At 41.2% G+C, this 16,788-nt stretch overlaps 1 protein-coding gene across 1 annotated transcript; it reads left to right on the plus strand.

Moving 5' to 3' along the window:
• The first annotated feature begins 1,035 nt into the window (after positions 1-1,035).
• nsfl1c (NSFL1 (p97) cofactor (p47)) lies at positions 1,036-16,416 on the plus strand. Its single transcript, XM_050065340.1, has 9 exons — positions 1,036-1,192; positions 1,972-2,072; positions 2,488-2,565; positions 5,499-5,664; positions 5,917-6,012; positions 6,686-6,795; positions 7,706-7,843; positions 10,798-10,968; positions 15,181-16,416. The coding sequence occupies exons 1-9, from the start codon at positions 1,091-1,093 to the stop codon at positions 15,341-15,343; spliced, it is 1,125 nt and encodes a 374-aa protein (XP_049921297.1). The 5' UTR covers positions 1,036-1,090; the 3' UTR covers positions 15,344-16,416.
• Positions 16,417-16,788: the final 372 nt, after the last annotated feature.

Consider the following 16,788-nt stretch of genomic DNA (forward strand, 5'->3'; position numbering starts at 1 on the left):
ATGCGTGATTTTATGGCACCTGGTAGCAGATGCATAAGGAAGTTATGATGGGCCCCAGTGCACATTTTTATGACGGGCCCTAATGTACACTATCATGCATGTATTGTCTTGACACAAATAGAGACTTGACATTGGACAACGTCAACATACATATCACCCAGCAATCGTCATTGCATATCTGACAAAAATATCAAAGAAAGTATGAAATAAATAACTGAATTGAATAGTTTTTTTTAGTATATTTATAGTTTTTATAGCTTATGTAGAAGTAGCATATCATTTTGTTTTAGATAGCTACTGAGTATGTAAAAAAAAAGAAAACAGAAAACTATGATGCAGATGGGTTTGCCTTTTGAGGATATATATAGCAAATGACACCATTTTTTAATTATTAATATTCTTTTTTTTTTTAATCATTTAACTTTGAACACAGGTATGTTTCTAAGGTGGCAATCTGAATCACTTGCAAGGGCCGGCTCTGTCTCCAGGCCCCTCCACTCCAGGGGCCCCAGTGCAATTGCACTGCCTGCATTGTTTATATTTACACCCCTACCTGGCAGCCTAAAAACCTTTGTAGTAACAATATAATGTTTGGTGACTGGCTGCTAATATTTAGAGCCCAAGATGTAAAACCGCATTTGTCCCATTTTACACAACTTCAGCTTATACAAAACACACAGAAAAGCAAGTATCATAAAGTCATAAGCACTCAAACATACTGACATGTCTTACTCTATGATCCCTGGGTCATTACAAGACCTTTGTTGCAAACCGTAGAGTGTATGATGTATGTACTATTGTGTAACCTGTGGATAGACTGCCATCTCCTGGTTAGTATGATAATAGCAGTTACAGCATAGCACACAGTGTGATTATCAGAATGAAACGGACTGTAGACATTAAGATTAAAACAGCCCCATACAATGTTAAAAAAAATTCACGCATTAAACTGGAAGTTAGCCTGTTCATTCAAAGAAGCGCGTCTTTGTCTGTGTCGTTGCGGTCCTTGGTTTGAAACCAGGTAGGAACCATCATCTTTTGCTTGTTTCCCCAGGTGGAGGCGGACAAGTAGCTGAAGGAGCAAATCAAAATGGCGAGCCAAGAGGAGTCTGTGAGGGAGTTCGTTGCTGTTACTGATGTGGACGAGGAGAGGGCCCGGTTTTTCCTGGAGTCCGCCGGCTGGAATTTGCAGGTACGCCTTTTCTCCGTTTTCCCATTGAGTTGCGGTGGATTGCGCGGCGGGAAATTAAAAAGAAACAGCGGTGACATGACATGTGTGAGCCGAGTAGCTTGCCGGCTAACGTTAGCCTGTGTTGCCGGTAATTTGTGCAAGTCACCCTTTGACAATGGCCTGACTGCTCTCTGTCACCAAACAGCAGGGCTGTTGTACAGTTAGTTTGCTGGCTCAGCCACATTCACCAAGCGGTCCATTCCCCCTGTGTCATTACCAAGCAGGTTGCCAATAAGTTTTGGCTAAAGCTAGTTTGCCGTGAGTCCATTCAGCCGTGCTAGCTAGCGTTAGCCTGTATCGATGTAACGTCAGATTAATGATGGTGAAATTTGTAAAGATGGTTGGTTAACGTTTGCTCCTGAAGCTAACGTTACACCATCAGTTGTCCCGTTGGGGTATAATGTTTGTGGTCAGGAAAACAAAGACGAACTCCTACACACTCTAGTTTGTGGAGTCAAATGCACAATGAAACAGAAACTGAGTGACTGTTATGTTCTGTGTTTTCCCACTCGAATAGTGCTTCCACTGTTAAAAGAGAGAAAGAGTCAGTACATCCGCCAGCCGGGTAATGAATGGGGATTTCTCACGGAAAAACACAGCAACCTCAGACACATGAAGATTAGTGACATAGCTCTTAACTGAGATGTTGTCTGACGGGTCATGAGTAACACATTAGATAGTTGTGGTTGAGTAGCCGTCTGTCAGGAGTTCTTTGTAACATTAATTTTGCCTCCTTCCAGCTTGCACTCGCCAGTTTCTTTGAGGATGGAGCTGACGACGACATAGTGACGCTTCCTCAACCTGAGGGAGGTTCCTCAGTGTCCAGGTCTGCTGGGCCCAGGTAATGTTTACAGCCTGCCACTGCTTGTCATACCTATAAGCCGCAGCGCTACTTTCAACAGCCCATAATTATATGCAGTTGTGTTCACAGCAGTACAATTTAAAGGAATAGTTAGGCTTATTTGAATTTGGGTTGTATGAGATACTTATCTATCATCAATATATTACCTACAATAGATGGCAGTCAGTACGTCCCCAGTTTGAAGAGACAGGCAGGACTATTTTGCGTCGCTTCTGTTTCAGCACTCCTGCCCTTTCTCCAAACTGTAGGCATACTGACAGACATATACTGTACGTAATACATTTACTTTGGATAAGTACCTGAACTATCCCTTTAAAGACTCCCATTTCAGTGCTTTAATTTTATAGCATAATAATCGGAGCAAGAACCCTATATTTTTCTTCTTTATCATCAGCACTCAGCCCAGAGTAACCTCCTTCAGAGATCTGATGCATGAGGCAGAGGAGGAGAGTGATGAGGAGGAAGGTCAAAGGTAAGTTTAATTACCAGTTTATCTATCTGAGGTGAATGTGTCCCTCACTTTTACCATACCAGCTGAAGAAATGAGGTGATCTTTAAAATTGTATTCAGGAGCCACCCAGCTTTTTTTCTGCAGTGATTGAATTAATAACCATACAGAAGATGTTTCTCAAGAAAATCATTTATCAGGGTTAGGTCACTTATAAAGAAATCGATCATGGGCCTGGTTGATTGTCTTGCTCAAGGACACTTGAGGGGGATTTATGTGGACCCATAGATAAGTTGAAGAATAAAGTCACTGCACAGTTGATCACGTGCTGTAATGGTAGCCCTTGGAGGTTTTTCTCATCTTCTTAAATGGTTGTGACAGTTGTTCAAGGCTGCAGACATGGCTGTGTTTCTGAGCTGAGTGTTTGGATGGTAGAAAGTCACACCTAGCGGGGTGATTCCAGAATGCACCAAACTATTTTTGGTCTCACCTCATTCACTACAAGCCGGTAGCTTGTGCTTTTCTGCAGCATCAACAGATTCTGCTGCCGGGGCAGCGCTGTGGACTGGTTGTTAAGGGACTGTGCTGGGTTGATAACATCCTGTTATTATTGCAGTCAGTAAGCAAGCTGAACTGACGAACAGTACATGTGTCATCTAGGGTCAATTAAAATGTTACACATAATTCATATTCCCCCAGTTCTGTTTTGTAGTGCATGATGGCTTTAATATTTATTTGTTTTCACCAGACGTGTGTAGTTTTGAGGCATTATCTCTTCGTGTGGTTTAAGAACTCCTCCTGCCAGCTCTCTGGCAGTCTGCAAAGTATTTAAAAGTAGCACTGATAGTGAAATACTTGACATGGGGCACAATGAATTGATAACAGAAATCTTGACAAAACCAAATGCAGGATTCATGCTTATTGTTGTGCAATATGTTGCTCTGGCATTTTTCAAGTCTGTTCACATTGTTGTTTTCCTGATGCCTCTAACTGTGCTCTGTGTACAATACTTGGAACAGTGTTAATGTAACGTGGACACCTTACACATATACAACAATGTGCCAGTGTTATTCTTTTGAAGTGCAGTAGACATATTGCACTTTAGAAATCTTAATGGGGTGCAACAAAGTGTGAGCTTGTGATTTTATTGTTGATTAGCTTCATGGTGTATGTGGTTTGTTCGATAAATGTCAAAGCATTCATGCTCTACAGACTACAAACTACTGAGTGTTGCTAAAGCTGGGTTTATGGTCGACGCAATGGGTTAATAGGGCTCATGCCATAGATACCTATGGTGTAGGTATAGGCTATTTGATTTATAGTTTAGTGTCAGATTTCTTCTGTTGATATCACTATTGCATCACTAGATGGATGTGTTGTACGTGACGTGTGTCGATTACGTCTCACAACAGTACACGTCTCTCCATTTTTTTCTTCACTTTGAGATGCAGAGCAAATGTTTAAAGGTCAGTAGTTATTAATCATACATAATATATGAGACCATGGCAGTTACAGTGAACAGAAGATTTACAATGGACATGGCTTTGCTAGATGTGTTTTACTGAGAAGTAGAAGATAAATGACACTTTTTTAAAACTTTCTTTGTTTTATTCATAATCTCTACCAGCACCAGAAACTTACTGGACAAAATAAAAGTAGTCCATCCGACCAGTCACAGTTTTTGCGGTTCCCACATAGTGACTTCATAGTTGCTGGAGCCCCAAGGTATAGTTACAATTTTGAGAAGGCACATGTCACCCCTGATGTAGCTACAGCGCTACGTACCTAACCGCTGTGTATATATGATGATATAAAGTTTGCACCTGCCAATAATCTTAGCCAAAAAGGGACACCTCAAAGCACATAGTTACGTATGCAAAATCAGTCCAAAATCTAGGACCTAAAATCCAGGATGGGACTGCTATTTCAACCCACATTTACAAACCAGCCAATCAGAATATAACATGAAATGATCCAGAATACATTGGTGAACTAACATAAGGGCATGGTCACACATGAGCAAATGTAGGTGAGTGGCCATTGCCTGCCGAGGCGATATTCATGTTGAATGTGGGCAGTACCTGAAGTGACGGACTTGGAAAGCTAGCTTGCTAGCTAATGTGGGTTAGCTTGCTTATAAACACAGCGAAGTATGATGTTATTGGTACATTTTTCATTTTTTTTACATTCCCTGTCTATCACCTGACTCCCTGCCAGCCAGGCAGCATCTCACATGTGGGATGGTCTGTATTTTGCATGGACAGTATCATACAATAACGACTGGTTTGACATGGCAACAATCGGTGTCATCTCCACACACTCCTTTGCTGTTGGTGAGACCGGCAAAGTCTCGCTTTGCCGGTCAAAATCCACCAAAGTTGAACTCCATGCGTTGCAAAGATGTGAATTTGCCATGCCACTGGCAGCAATTGTTTTATTCGCCCCTCTGCTTACACTGAATGGAAGTGAACGGGAGTCAAATATTCGCAGGTTTTGCTTGTGTGACTGCACCCTAATGCTACTGCTTAAATCCTTACTTCTAACTCACTCTGCACAATCTGCATTTCATTTGCATTGCAGTTTATTCCCTGGCCCCAAATGGCTTTACAATCTTCTTGTTTTTTCTTTTTCTGATACATAGAATGCCAGCACTATGTGGCCAGAGCTTGTTTATTGTTTTGCCACATCTTCATGAACATGAGAGATGATACAAGTTGATGACATGTCTCTTCTTGCATGTTTGTTTACATTGTAGCGCTATGATTTGCAAAACATTCATTGCACCATCTTACATTCCCTCAAACTATTTATCACACCCTAGACTTTATTTGGCCCATCTCACTCAGTATGACATTTAGTGAACTTTTAGTTGTTACGTTGTGTTTAGATTGTTGCACCTTACTGGGTTGTTCCTTTTGTCTCTGCTGATCTACTTATCTTTATTCACACCCTGCCAGGTTTTTTGCGGGGGGATCAGAGCGCAGCGGGCAGCAGATTGTTGGGCCTCCCAAGAAAAAGAGCACCAACGAAGTGGTGGAGGATTTGTTCAAAGGGGCAAAGGAACATGGGGCTGTGCCTCTGGACCGGGCTGGCAGAGGGCCAGGAGAGCCCAGCAAAGCCAAGGTAAGATGACACTCCCAAGAACAATACCATGGTCCTTTTTGGTCACCTTCTGAATTGGCACATTTTTAAAAATCTTTTTTTTTTTTTTACCTTTATCAGTTTTGGTCTGGGATGTCTATATTGATTAAATTGTTGTTGCTCAAACATCTGGGGCAGCAGTTTCATCACCTTCTTTTTGTATTTGTAATTCATCCTCCTCTTGGTGATTCTGTTGTCTCTCATTTGTTTTTATTGTCTTCTCCCACCACGTAGGCCTTTGTTGGTGGAGGCTACAGGCTAGGCGCAGCTCCTGAGGAGGAGTCAGCCTATGTGGCTGGGGAGAGGCATGCTTCCAAAAGCCATCAGGATGTAAGTACAGATCATAATGTTTCCTGTTTTTAACAGTTCTTGCTTTGTTTCTGGCATCACTGATACTAGTCAAGCACTCTATGTGGCTCCTCAGCCAATAGAGCAAGTGATCAGTCACCCTGATTCTCTGCTAATTCTTCGAGGTCATTATGGTGAGTCAGGGTATTTAACTTAAACAAATGTGTATTTCTGTACACACGAGGAATTCTACTGTATTAATGAGATGTGGCAGTTCAAGCAGCCACAGACTGTGTGCTGTTCTTTATATTGTCAAGTCATATATGACCTTCTGTCCAGTATGTCGCCTTGGTATATACTGGTTTTGGAACTCTTAATGTATTCATATATCAAGTTTTTCAGGTTATCTAGTAGTATTCCTGTGCATCTTTCAGCCCACAAGGGAGCAGGACATGCTAACTGGATGTGCTGGTATTGAGTGGAAGTAAAGTAAGCGAGTGAGTGCCAGGCTGTAGCTTTTCCTTGAAGCAGTGTCTGTACAAACCCGATTCATACCAGCACAGACCTGGTACATACCAAACATCAAGAAAAGTCTTAGTAGAAGATACGAATTCATTCAGTTTTTACCAGCACTAATTGTAGGGGAAAAACATCCATATTGAAGAATGACCGCCTTCACAAGAAATGTGTGTTTGTGTGTGTCTGTGTGTGTTAGGTACACGTGGTGCTGAAGCTGTGGAAGACAGGTTTCAGTCTTGATAATGGTGAGCTCAGAAACTACAACGATCCTGGAAATGCCAATTTCCTTGAGGCAATCAGAAGGGGGTGAGAATATTCTGTTTAACTTATTCTAATTTACGTATAGATTCATCAGAGGTCCATTAGACAACACTGTGTCCTTAATGTTTATTTATCATATGTACATGACCTTGATCCTTTTGCTGACCTCGATATTGCCCATTGTGTTTACATGTGTGTTTGTTGACATGAGAATGTTACCAACCTGATGCAAGAATAAACAGGAGGGTTTTCCCAACCACTGTAAGACTTGAGTGCTGAGATTCTCCTTTTTTATTTCTCTCAACACTCACTCACTTGTGCAAGTTGGAAAAAAATACATAAATAAACACTTCAAAGATGACACAGTGTAGCTTGCTGGTAGCCTGCAGCTGTGCTTTCGGAGTTGAAAAGGCACAGGTCTGATGGTAGTTAGCTTGCCAACCCCTGGCAACAAGCCAAAAAGTCTGTCATTTGTAGTTTTACCCTCCAACAATTTCATCCTCCTCTCTGTAAATTCACCAGCAACAACACCCAACACCCGGTTCCCAGGCCTTCCATTCCTGGCTATGCCAATTTATCACAAAGTCTCAAACTGACTAATTTTGGACTACTCCTATAGAAATACCATCATTTTTATAAACTTTCTTGTATATTTTAGCTAGTGCTTATTAGTCTTGAAAAAACATGTTAAATTTTTTTCATATTCCTATTCTAGTGTCTCTTTGCTCCTACGAATTAAAAGTTAATTGCTCTTAGAAAGGATGTACTTGCATTGTTGTGCTTATATATTATCATTATATTAATGGCGTAAAATGGTCTCAAAATGACAGTAATATTAATTATTGCTAGTGTTTTAATGACAGGAAATCATCAGACAAACGTAGTTGGGATGACAGGCTATATACATGTGGACAGCTAAATTTCCCCTGTTCACTTGTTGATTATCGCCCTGCAGGGAGATTCCCCTCGAGCTGAGACAGCGGTCTCGAGGGGGCCAAGTCAACCTAGACATGGAGGACCACAGGGACGAGGACTTCTCCAAACCCAAGGTGGCCTTCAAGGCCTTTGGAGGTGAAGGACAGAAGTTGGGAAGGTGAGATTGATGAGCAGTCTTGTTGTTTTAAATTTAACATGGTTTCTGTTTTGTTTTTCTTCAGCACAACATTACTGATCAAAAAGCAGCAGCTGAATCAATGCAAGGTCTAAATGAAAGCTGGTAAACCAGTCGTACTTGTCCTACGTGCGAATGAATCATCATTTGTCTGGCTATTGACTGTGCTCGGGCTCATTCCAGATAAATGACTGGTTTCTAATTAGTAATGTGGCACTTTTGGAGCACATTTAAATCTCAAGGACAGAGTTGTCTCTGACACTTTCAAAGTGAGATCTGGGGATTTTAACAACACCCAGAGAAGCATTTTACTACTGGAAAGATGGTCTTTTCATAAAACCGGTGTGTCTATGCAGTAGAAAGTTGCAAATACTTTTGAAATTGGTGCTACATGACCAGACAAAACAGAAAAAAAGGACTGTTGAATTCACTTTTGCCAAGAGGTAGAAAACCTGCAACTACCAGGATGCACTGTGCTTCACCAGACCAATAAAGGCTTTGCTGGTGGGTGACATCATGCAAGTTGGTATGGCTGGTCTGAAAACAATATGGCAGCCAGCCAGTCTCGTATTGCAGTTAAATGGTAAGCTAAAATATGTTTGTGAAAACATTTTAGGGGAGAAATGGGCAACGCAGTGCCAGAATCTCAGTTTATATTTGATAAGCACTGCTTAGTTTTACTGTTTGATCTCAGTTTTTTCAGCCTCCGTTTACACAATACAGGAAACAGCATGGTGCCAACTTCCTATTCACAAATTCTTCCTGTGTTACAATGCACTAAACTACAACCCCTTTCACACATGCACTGCAAGCCTGTCATTATCTAGCCATTATCTGGAGGAGCTGTATCTGATAATACAAATGTCCCAATTAGTCGGACTGGACATTAAATGATCTTTACACTGCCAGCTCCCTTGTACAAATTTGTGTAATGTCCATTTGAGCCCATGTGTAAATAGAGCAGGTAATGATTCAAAAAATTCACAGTGAGTGAGTGTGTTGATGACATTTTTGTCATGTGGCCTGCGTGAAGACGAAGGCTCTTTTACATGACAGCAGCAATAATAGTGTCTAACTGTAGAGAAGACGAGATTCAACTTCTGTTGGTAAGGGCCGAAGCCAAAATCGTCACACAACTTTAAGGAAAAGCAAGAGTTTCTGTAGTTTATGACCAAATTCCGAACAAGCTGCGTGACAGTGGTGTGATCCGTGTTATCTCCTGCCTCCTGCATGCTCTACCCAGACACCACCCCTCAACTAAACCAAATGGAAGTAGGCAAACCAACAGAATCTTGGTTCATATTTAACACTATGCCTAGTTTGACAGTTTGATCAGAGTTTGGTCTGAGTTTGAGATGGAGAGAGAGAGTGGCTCTGTCTCTTGGTCCGCATCTATACTCTTGTGTCTGTGGTGGCAGCGGGCATATAAACAAGGAAGTACAATGTGTAGTTTGAGTAACAGCCCTAGAGCCAGCGAAAATCTGCCAGATGACATGTTTGAGCTGAGAGTTGAGCAGGGAGATCTGTGCGCTATTAAAGTGAAGTTTACTACAGTTCATTTACATATACTACACGCATAATGATACAAAACTGGTTAACAGTTGACAAAGTATGCCTTTATAGTAACCCTCCAAAAAGCAAAATGCTTAAAATGACACAAACTGTAAGTTCCACACAGTTACCATCCAATTAACAAATTTGTCACAGTTGTTAGAATAAAATATTTAATATTTAGAAGGAATACAAATTTGGTGTCTTACAATTCATCTACAGTCTTGAATATTTTCTCTTGCCTGCTGTAGTGTCTGTCGTGTCAAGGCCCAGGCACACCAAACCAACATCTAAGAACTAGTAGTGACAAAGTCTGGCAGTTGCATTGCCTCACGTTGCCTGGGTCTCAGCCAAAAAGTACTGCTTGAACACGCCACAAAGGCAACAGCCAACTAGCATGCACACACTGCACCTGCATGAGAGGAAATAACTCTCCACACCAACAGGTGGCAGTAGTCTGTATCCATCATTCAAAAAGGGAAACCGGAAGACTGATAGGACGGATTTAGGATGCTAGTTAGCCAGTTAGCACATTAACAACACAGCCAACATCCAGCTGTGTTGTTAATGTTTGTTAAAGCAAAAATAACACCATCATGAACAGTTTCTGCTAAAGAGCTCAGTAGCTAAAAAAAAACAATTTTCCAAACATAACAGGTTTGTTTCGATCCACTCCCTCTTGACTTTGGCTGTTTGCTTTTCTCACCAATCAGTGTGATTTCTCTCACCAATGGGCTCTGCCGTTTCTGACGTTAATTCGGCCGAAAAATAGCCAACATGTGCCAACGGTGTGGGACACACTGCAAAAACTTCGTCAACAGACATTCATTGATGGCCTGATATTAAACAATAGCTAATTGCTGGCTTGGCGTGTCAGGGCCCTTACACATCTGTAAACTAAAAATGGGATTGTTTAAACGGTCAGTTTTGCTGCAGGAGGCTGTTCAATACGTTGTTTTCTAGAATTTCAGCCAACATCATTGTATCTTTAGCTAACGCTGTCAATGCTGCTGGCTACAATGGGAAGGAAGCTCACCATCAAATAATGGCCAAGTTTTCAATTTATTCTTCGTTGAATTGATTCTCTTACATTGCTTAATCCATCCATCCATTTCCTGCTGCTTCTCTGGGTCACTGATATTGTATTCTGCAAAAACATTTGACAGTGTCCAGTAAAACCACATATCTCTTTAATTCACAATTACTTTTTCCAAATAAATTGAAGAATTAAATGTCTCCTAATAATGTTAAACATACACATATTGGACCTACAAAGCACTTTTCAAACCAAGGTTACCAAATGCTTTTAAAACAAGGGGTGCAGTTTGACAAAGTATCAAGCCTGAGTAATTTTCCATCTTTTTTTTATCCTCTTTCTCCCCTAGTGCCACCCCAGAGTTAATTTCAGCACCAGCCACCTCCCAGCAGGACCAGGCTGCCAACGAGGCTCAAGCCAGCGCCTCAGTGACCCTCGACTCCTCCCAGCCCGTCACTAACATTCAGATCCGACTGGCCGATGGCGGCAGGCTGGTCCAAAGGTTCAACTATACCCACAGGTGATTGATGAGCTCTTTTCAACTTGAAGTTGGCATGCACACAAACCTAGAATAAACAGCTACAGCTTTTGCAGGTCTGTGGAAAAGTTTACTGGCCTATTTAAGACCGCAGACCTACGTGTGTGTCTGACTCAGGGGTCACGTTAACCGGATATTCTCGGTCATTGACTGTTTTTTTACAACAATGACCGGAAAATCTGAAGGCCGTCGGTCATTTGACCGGTTGCAATTACCACCCCTGCCCACTTGGCAACGGAGTGCACAGTCAGTGGTTTAAGTGCCGTTTTCACACTGCAGAGAAAAAGTCATTCATCTGCTTCATGTAGCGTTGTTAACATCAAAGAGCATGGATACCAAGAGGCGAAGCTCAATAGAACGCCCCATAGCAACAAATTCCCCCATGGTTTCGTCCTACCGCTGCCATTTTGGACCGTCAGCAGACCGCAGCAGACCCGCTTGCATACAAAAACACACAGACAAACTGAAGTATATCGCTATTAATTATGCTTACAATGCTACTCACCTCGTGATAGCTTGGTCACAGCTGCTTTTTCACGTTTTTGTAAAGCAAAATATAGGGAAAAAAAACGAGGAAAAACGGCCGAGATGGCATCTCTACATATTACATCCACTTATGAGAAGGTTAACTTAATTACTCCTTCAAATAAGCCATCATAAGCCAATCTACCAAAAAAAAAAAAATAATAATAAAAAAAATCAATATTTTAACTAGAAACACATTAATGGCGACGTCACATAGTCAGGAATAAAGATGATATAAGAATATATATAAAGAATATAAATATAAAGAATAAAGAATATATATATATATATATATATATATATATATATATATACACATATATCTTCCCACGAAAACTGGCATATTAAATTGATATTAAAACACTTTAACACGTACACCTCTGTCGGGATCCTTAGGGAAACGGTGGAAGGCCAGGTGCGTGTTCCACCGGTAGTTGTTGCAGTTAATTGCACTACACTGTTTTCTTTTACTTTTTTCTCCTCTCTCCTTGACATCTTGCATGTTGTCTGGGTGCAACAGTCCAAGCTCAATAGTCCAAAATGGCGTTAGCGCCCCTAGTGGCTGTTGGCAAAAATTCAACGGAGCTTCGCCTCTTGGTATCCATGCTCTTTGTTAACATAACGGCCTGGACACACCAGATGCGTTAGTGCCGCAGGCAGTGCATTTCTCCTGCGCTCTCCGCGCTGGTTAAACATCGACTCCACTCGTCTGTTCCCGTCAGTAGTCGTTTTTTCACTTCAACAGGTCATTTTAAACATGGGTAAGTCCATATTTTAATCGGTTTTTATAACGTAATAAGTTAATGACAATTTGTCATTGCATGTCCATGTATTGAGCGTGTTGGATTAACACTGAATGAATAGGGCATATTGTTCTGACAATTTTATTTATGTAGTCTGTAGGCTCGGTGACACAAAATTAAAATTGTAATGAAGTGATTATGGTATTGAAAAATGTGTTCGGTTATGCACTGTTGTGTTATTTTAAATTATAAACATGGTATTCCCTCACGTTCCTCAGTGCATGCTGTTGTTATTTTATTTTGAAAATTGGCCAGATTCTCTCGTCTTTTCTGTGTCCGACTTCCTGTTTGGTACGATCCGCTCTATCCAGCTTGACAGAAGCGCTCGCGGCTCGCGTGTAGACCAGTCGCCGAACTGAAGCACTGCGGTGTGTGGATGTCTGTTCATCTTTTCGTTCATGTCCTTATTAATGCACACTTTATAACTTGCTTGTTGGATTTATTAAAAACGAACAGATGAAAACTAAATGTCTTTGAATATCTTTATTATCATTTAAAAACGAAAATTAAAATGACCGGTAAAAATAGATTATGACCGGATTTTTACAACCCTGTCGGTCAAAATGACCGGCGACGAAAAAGTCTAGCGCAACCTCTGGTCTGACTACATGGGTTTCCCAATTATTGAACTCAAAGTGCCTCATAGATCTGTTGCCAAGTGCTTAAAATGTTAAATCAAATGGTTAGTTTGATTGAAAAGGCACAGATATTGAACTAAACATCAACGGATGCACCACATGTATTATACATGAAAGGAGGACATGTGGTGCATGTGGCGATTGTAAGGAGACAGAGTTGTTATTGTGGAGACATTTTGTTTATTTATTGAAAATCAAAAATACATCTAGACTGAAAAAAAAACCTCACACTCTTTATGGTGTCTATGCTATTTCTGAATTCTCTCCTCAGCAGGTAGTGATTAGAGGCTGCCACTCAGGAAAATCACAGGAGGTGAAATCTATAATAATTTCCTTAATTAAAGGTTTGTGAGTGAACATTCGTCCAGTTTAGCTGCAGTTCTGAACCTGTGTCAGTTTTGACATGGCAGTCAGGTGCATTTTAGCACACAGCTGCAGCAAGTTCAGGTTTAGCTGAACCTGTTTTTAACCACAGCAAAGCGAGCAAGCTGCTTATTGACACAACAGCAGCCCCATAGTGAAATCAGCTATGTTGAACCACAAAATAAGTGATCATAGAGAGAGCTTGAGGCAGAGATACTGTGTGAGGTGAAAGGGACAGGTGTATGCTGGTGTTACAAAACAACAGTAAGTTAGTTTTCATAGTTTGGCCCACTTACCAGTATGATCAGCAGTTGCAGCAGATGCTGTGACACACAATTTAATTGACTGAATTAATGGATGCAATGAAGGTACCTTAAAACCATGACCACATAAGCCTCGTTTCCACCGAGCGGTACGGTAGGGTACGGTTCAGTTCGGTATGCTTTTTTTCCCGTTTCCGTTTCACTGCGAAAAGTTGTGGATAATACCGATGGAACCGTTCCTAACCATTACCATTTTTGGTCCCCCCCTCTCTTGGGGTTCCGAGCACACAGATCTGGTACTAAAAGGTGGAGCTGTGAACACTGCAGTATGATTGTCAGTAGAGGACGGTCACTCTGCTCAGGGCTGAGCTGTGGCTGGTTTTGAGGCAGAAGCTACAGTTCATATCGTGGACAGTTTAATTAGTAGACTGTAACTATAAAATATAAGTATGTTTTGCTGCCTCTTGTAGCAGCCGGAGTTAGAGTGAATAACTTGATTCACCGGGCCGACTGCTGGGATTTTTAAGGTGGAACGTTACCTTGTAATGTTACTCAATGCATGAGCTGATGACGTGACTCAATCAACACACCTTAAATATTCCACATGACAACTTTGACCATCACTTAAGTTTTTATAAGACATACACTTTTGGTAATGAGTGGATCTTCAAGCGTTTATATGTATTAATTTCGGCCAGGTTATGTAAACTGCAAATATTCTAATCCTAACTCGGAGGGAAAAAAAAAAGGGCCGCGTAGTGTCGAGCTACAGCAACACTAAACCCCTGTGCTTGCCTGTGATGGACTAAATGCACAAACCCACTATTTTTAAATATCCCATGGAGAGAGACTCTCACTGCACCCTGTTTAATTTTGTTCTGAAAATGTCAGCGTGCAGCATCGTTCCGTGGACAATAAACAAGGCGCAGACTTCCATCTGTGTCACCGGTAATGAGGAAATACAGTGAGTGCTGGATGGAGCAGTGAGTGACAACAACCCTGAACACATTTAAGGGTACTGTTTGCAGTGAAAACGCTAGGGTCTAAAAATTGACATACCTTTTGAGAGTCAAAGAGAATGTATTTGAAAAGAACTGGGAAAAATGGAACATTTATATGAGACGTGACACCAACTGAACAAATGCCAAATGGAACAGTAGACTCAATAGTGGCTCATCTCCAGACAGTTTGTTAGTGTTATTACTATTGTTATTTTAATTTGTACCTTGTTTGCTGTATTGTTTTGTCTATATGCATGTGAAAACTTAATAAAAATTTAAGTTATAAAAAAAGAAAACGCTAGGGTCTAGGTACCATATCTGAAGGGTACTTTCGGTTCCAAAGGTACCATACCGACATTGTAACACAGTAATCAATTTGGTTACGTATTAATTTTAAGGTGTAACATCAACACTTACACACTGACAGACTTTAGTGTTTATTGGACCTCGCATGCTGCCACCAGCCATACGTTTTAAGAAAACCAACCCCCCAGGTTGTTATTGTTGTTTGGATTAGCTAATGTTGACCACATTTCATCCTGTCACACAAACATAAGTAAAACCTGTATTTCCTGTCACAATGTGTTGTTGTGTCCCTCAGGGTGTCTGACCTACGCCAATTCGTGGTGGAGGCTCGGCCCGCCATGGCTGCCAGAGAGTTTGTGCTCATGACCACCTTCCCCAACAAGGAGCTGTCAGACGAGAGCCAAACCCTGGAGCAGGCCAACCTCCTCAACGCTGTCATCGTCCAGCGGCTACAATGAGGGGGAGAGTAACAGCACCCCTCCCCGCCCCCCTGGTGGTGTGGCTGAGTAACTGCAGCTCTGAGAAACCTGCTGCCCCTTCTGAGAGAGGAGAAAACACAGACTTATGTATGGACTTCTAATTTCTGATTTTTTGTTTTTCTAAAGTGAAACATAACATTCTGCTCCCCAGACCCCCACTCTCAACCTCCCCCCCTGTGGTCTGTGACGGGCAGTTACGAGGGGGAAACTTAAAATCTTCCAGAATGAAACAGAGTTCATTTAAGAGCTGTTGGAAAGCCTACACATGCTGATTGAATTGTGGTTTTGATGGGGATGTGTATACCTGACAGCAGTAGATGGTTTAACCCAAGAATACAGCAGCGGTCCAGCTTTCTGCAGAGCAGTTTGTTCACTAAACCCAGCTCTTATTTCCTTTAACTTGCTCCTCACGTTTCCTCTTCTATTAACCTTTATTTAGCTCTTCAGCAATGTTTACTATCAAGTGCTGGGGCCTCACCACATCCACGCAGCAGCAGACTCCAAGTTTGTTTCTGTCTCAACAGCACAAACCAGAACCACATAAGGAATACTAGTCTTGTTAAGGTAAAAGTACATGTTCAATAATGTGGTTTTGAACAAGTTTCCATTTCTCTCCACATATTGTTTTCGGAGAGAGAAGTGTAACAGTGTAACAAAACAGAGGGGATTTTTCTCCAACCAACCTCTACCAGTAGCCTTACGCTCCTTCATTCACCTCCAGAAGCACCCCCATCCCTTTGTTCAAATGAAGATGGAATTATTTTTTTAAACTGCCTTTCCCCCCCTCTATTTCTTTATTTTCCTTTACAGACTGTAGGATTGTCCCAGTTAGACAGTGGCATTTTGATATTGTGTAACATGAAAAAGAGTTACACAAGGCTTTATTGTCAAACCAATGGTTGAGCTAAACAACATAGATTGTAAACACTGGTTTGTAGAAGTGGAAGTTGAATTCCTGACACACTGACATCTTCTATGCATCCTGGGGCAACACAGAAATATGTTTGGACCTCTGGTAAAATAAATCCATTTTATGGTTGATGTATAAAGAATTTATCGTCCTGTGATTTTTTGATTATTATTATAGGTGGGAAAAGGGATATTTGGCACTTTCATAAAGTGACAAACAGGAAATCTAGTGGCAGTGGCAACTTTTTTGGATTGTTTCCTAAATGCTATATGGATGTTCTGTCCAAATGTTTTGGTGTCAGTAAACTACACTAACCAGATCACTTTGAGCAGAAGCCACATTTCAGAAATGCTGACTTTGTGCGGTGGGTTTCTGTGTCTATACTGTTAACCTCTTCAGATCATGTCCCCACTCATTGTTCACCTATTTAACATAATGTGACAAAAAATTAACCTTTTCATTTTCTTATATCAAAATCCAATCATATTTACTTCCTGTAAAACAAAATATGACG

Source organism: Epinephelus moara, chromosome 16, assembly GCF_006386435.1.
Source record: "Epinephelus moara isolate mb chromosome 16, YSFRI_EMoa_1.0, whole genome shotgun sequence".
Taxonomy (NCBI): domain Eukaryota; kingdom Metazoa; phylum Chordata; class Actinopteri; order Perciformes; family Serranidae; genus Epinephelus; species Epinephelus moara.

Excerpts from the sequence above, each read along its gene's own strand:
- nsfl1c (XM_050065340.1), top strand. The coding sequence starts at position 1,091 with ATGGCGAGCCAAGAGGAGTCTGTGAGGGAGTTCGTTGCTGTTACTGAT. Across the intron at positions 5,665-5,916 it reads GAGAGCCCAGCAAAGCCAAG|GCCTTTGTTGGTGGAGGCTA; the intron begins GTAAGATGACAC and ends CCCACCACGTAG. Across the intron at positions 10,969-15,180 it reads AGGTTCAACTATACCCACAG|GGTGTCTGACCTACGCCAAT; the intron begins GTGATTGATGAG and ends TGTGTCCCTCAG.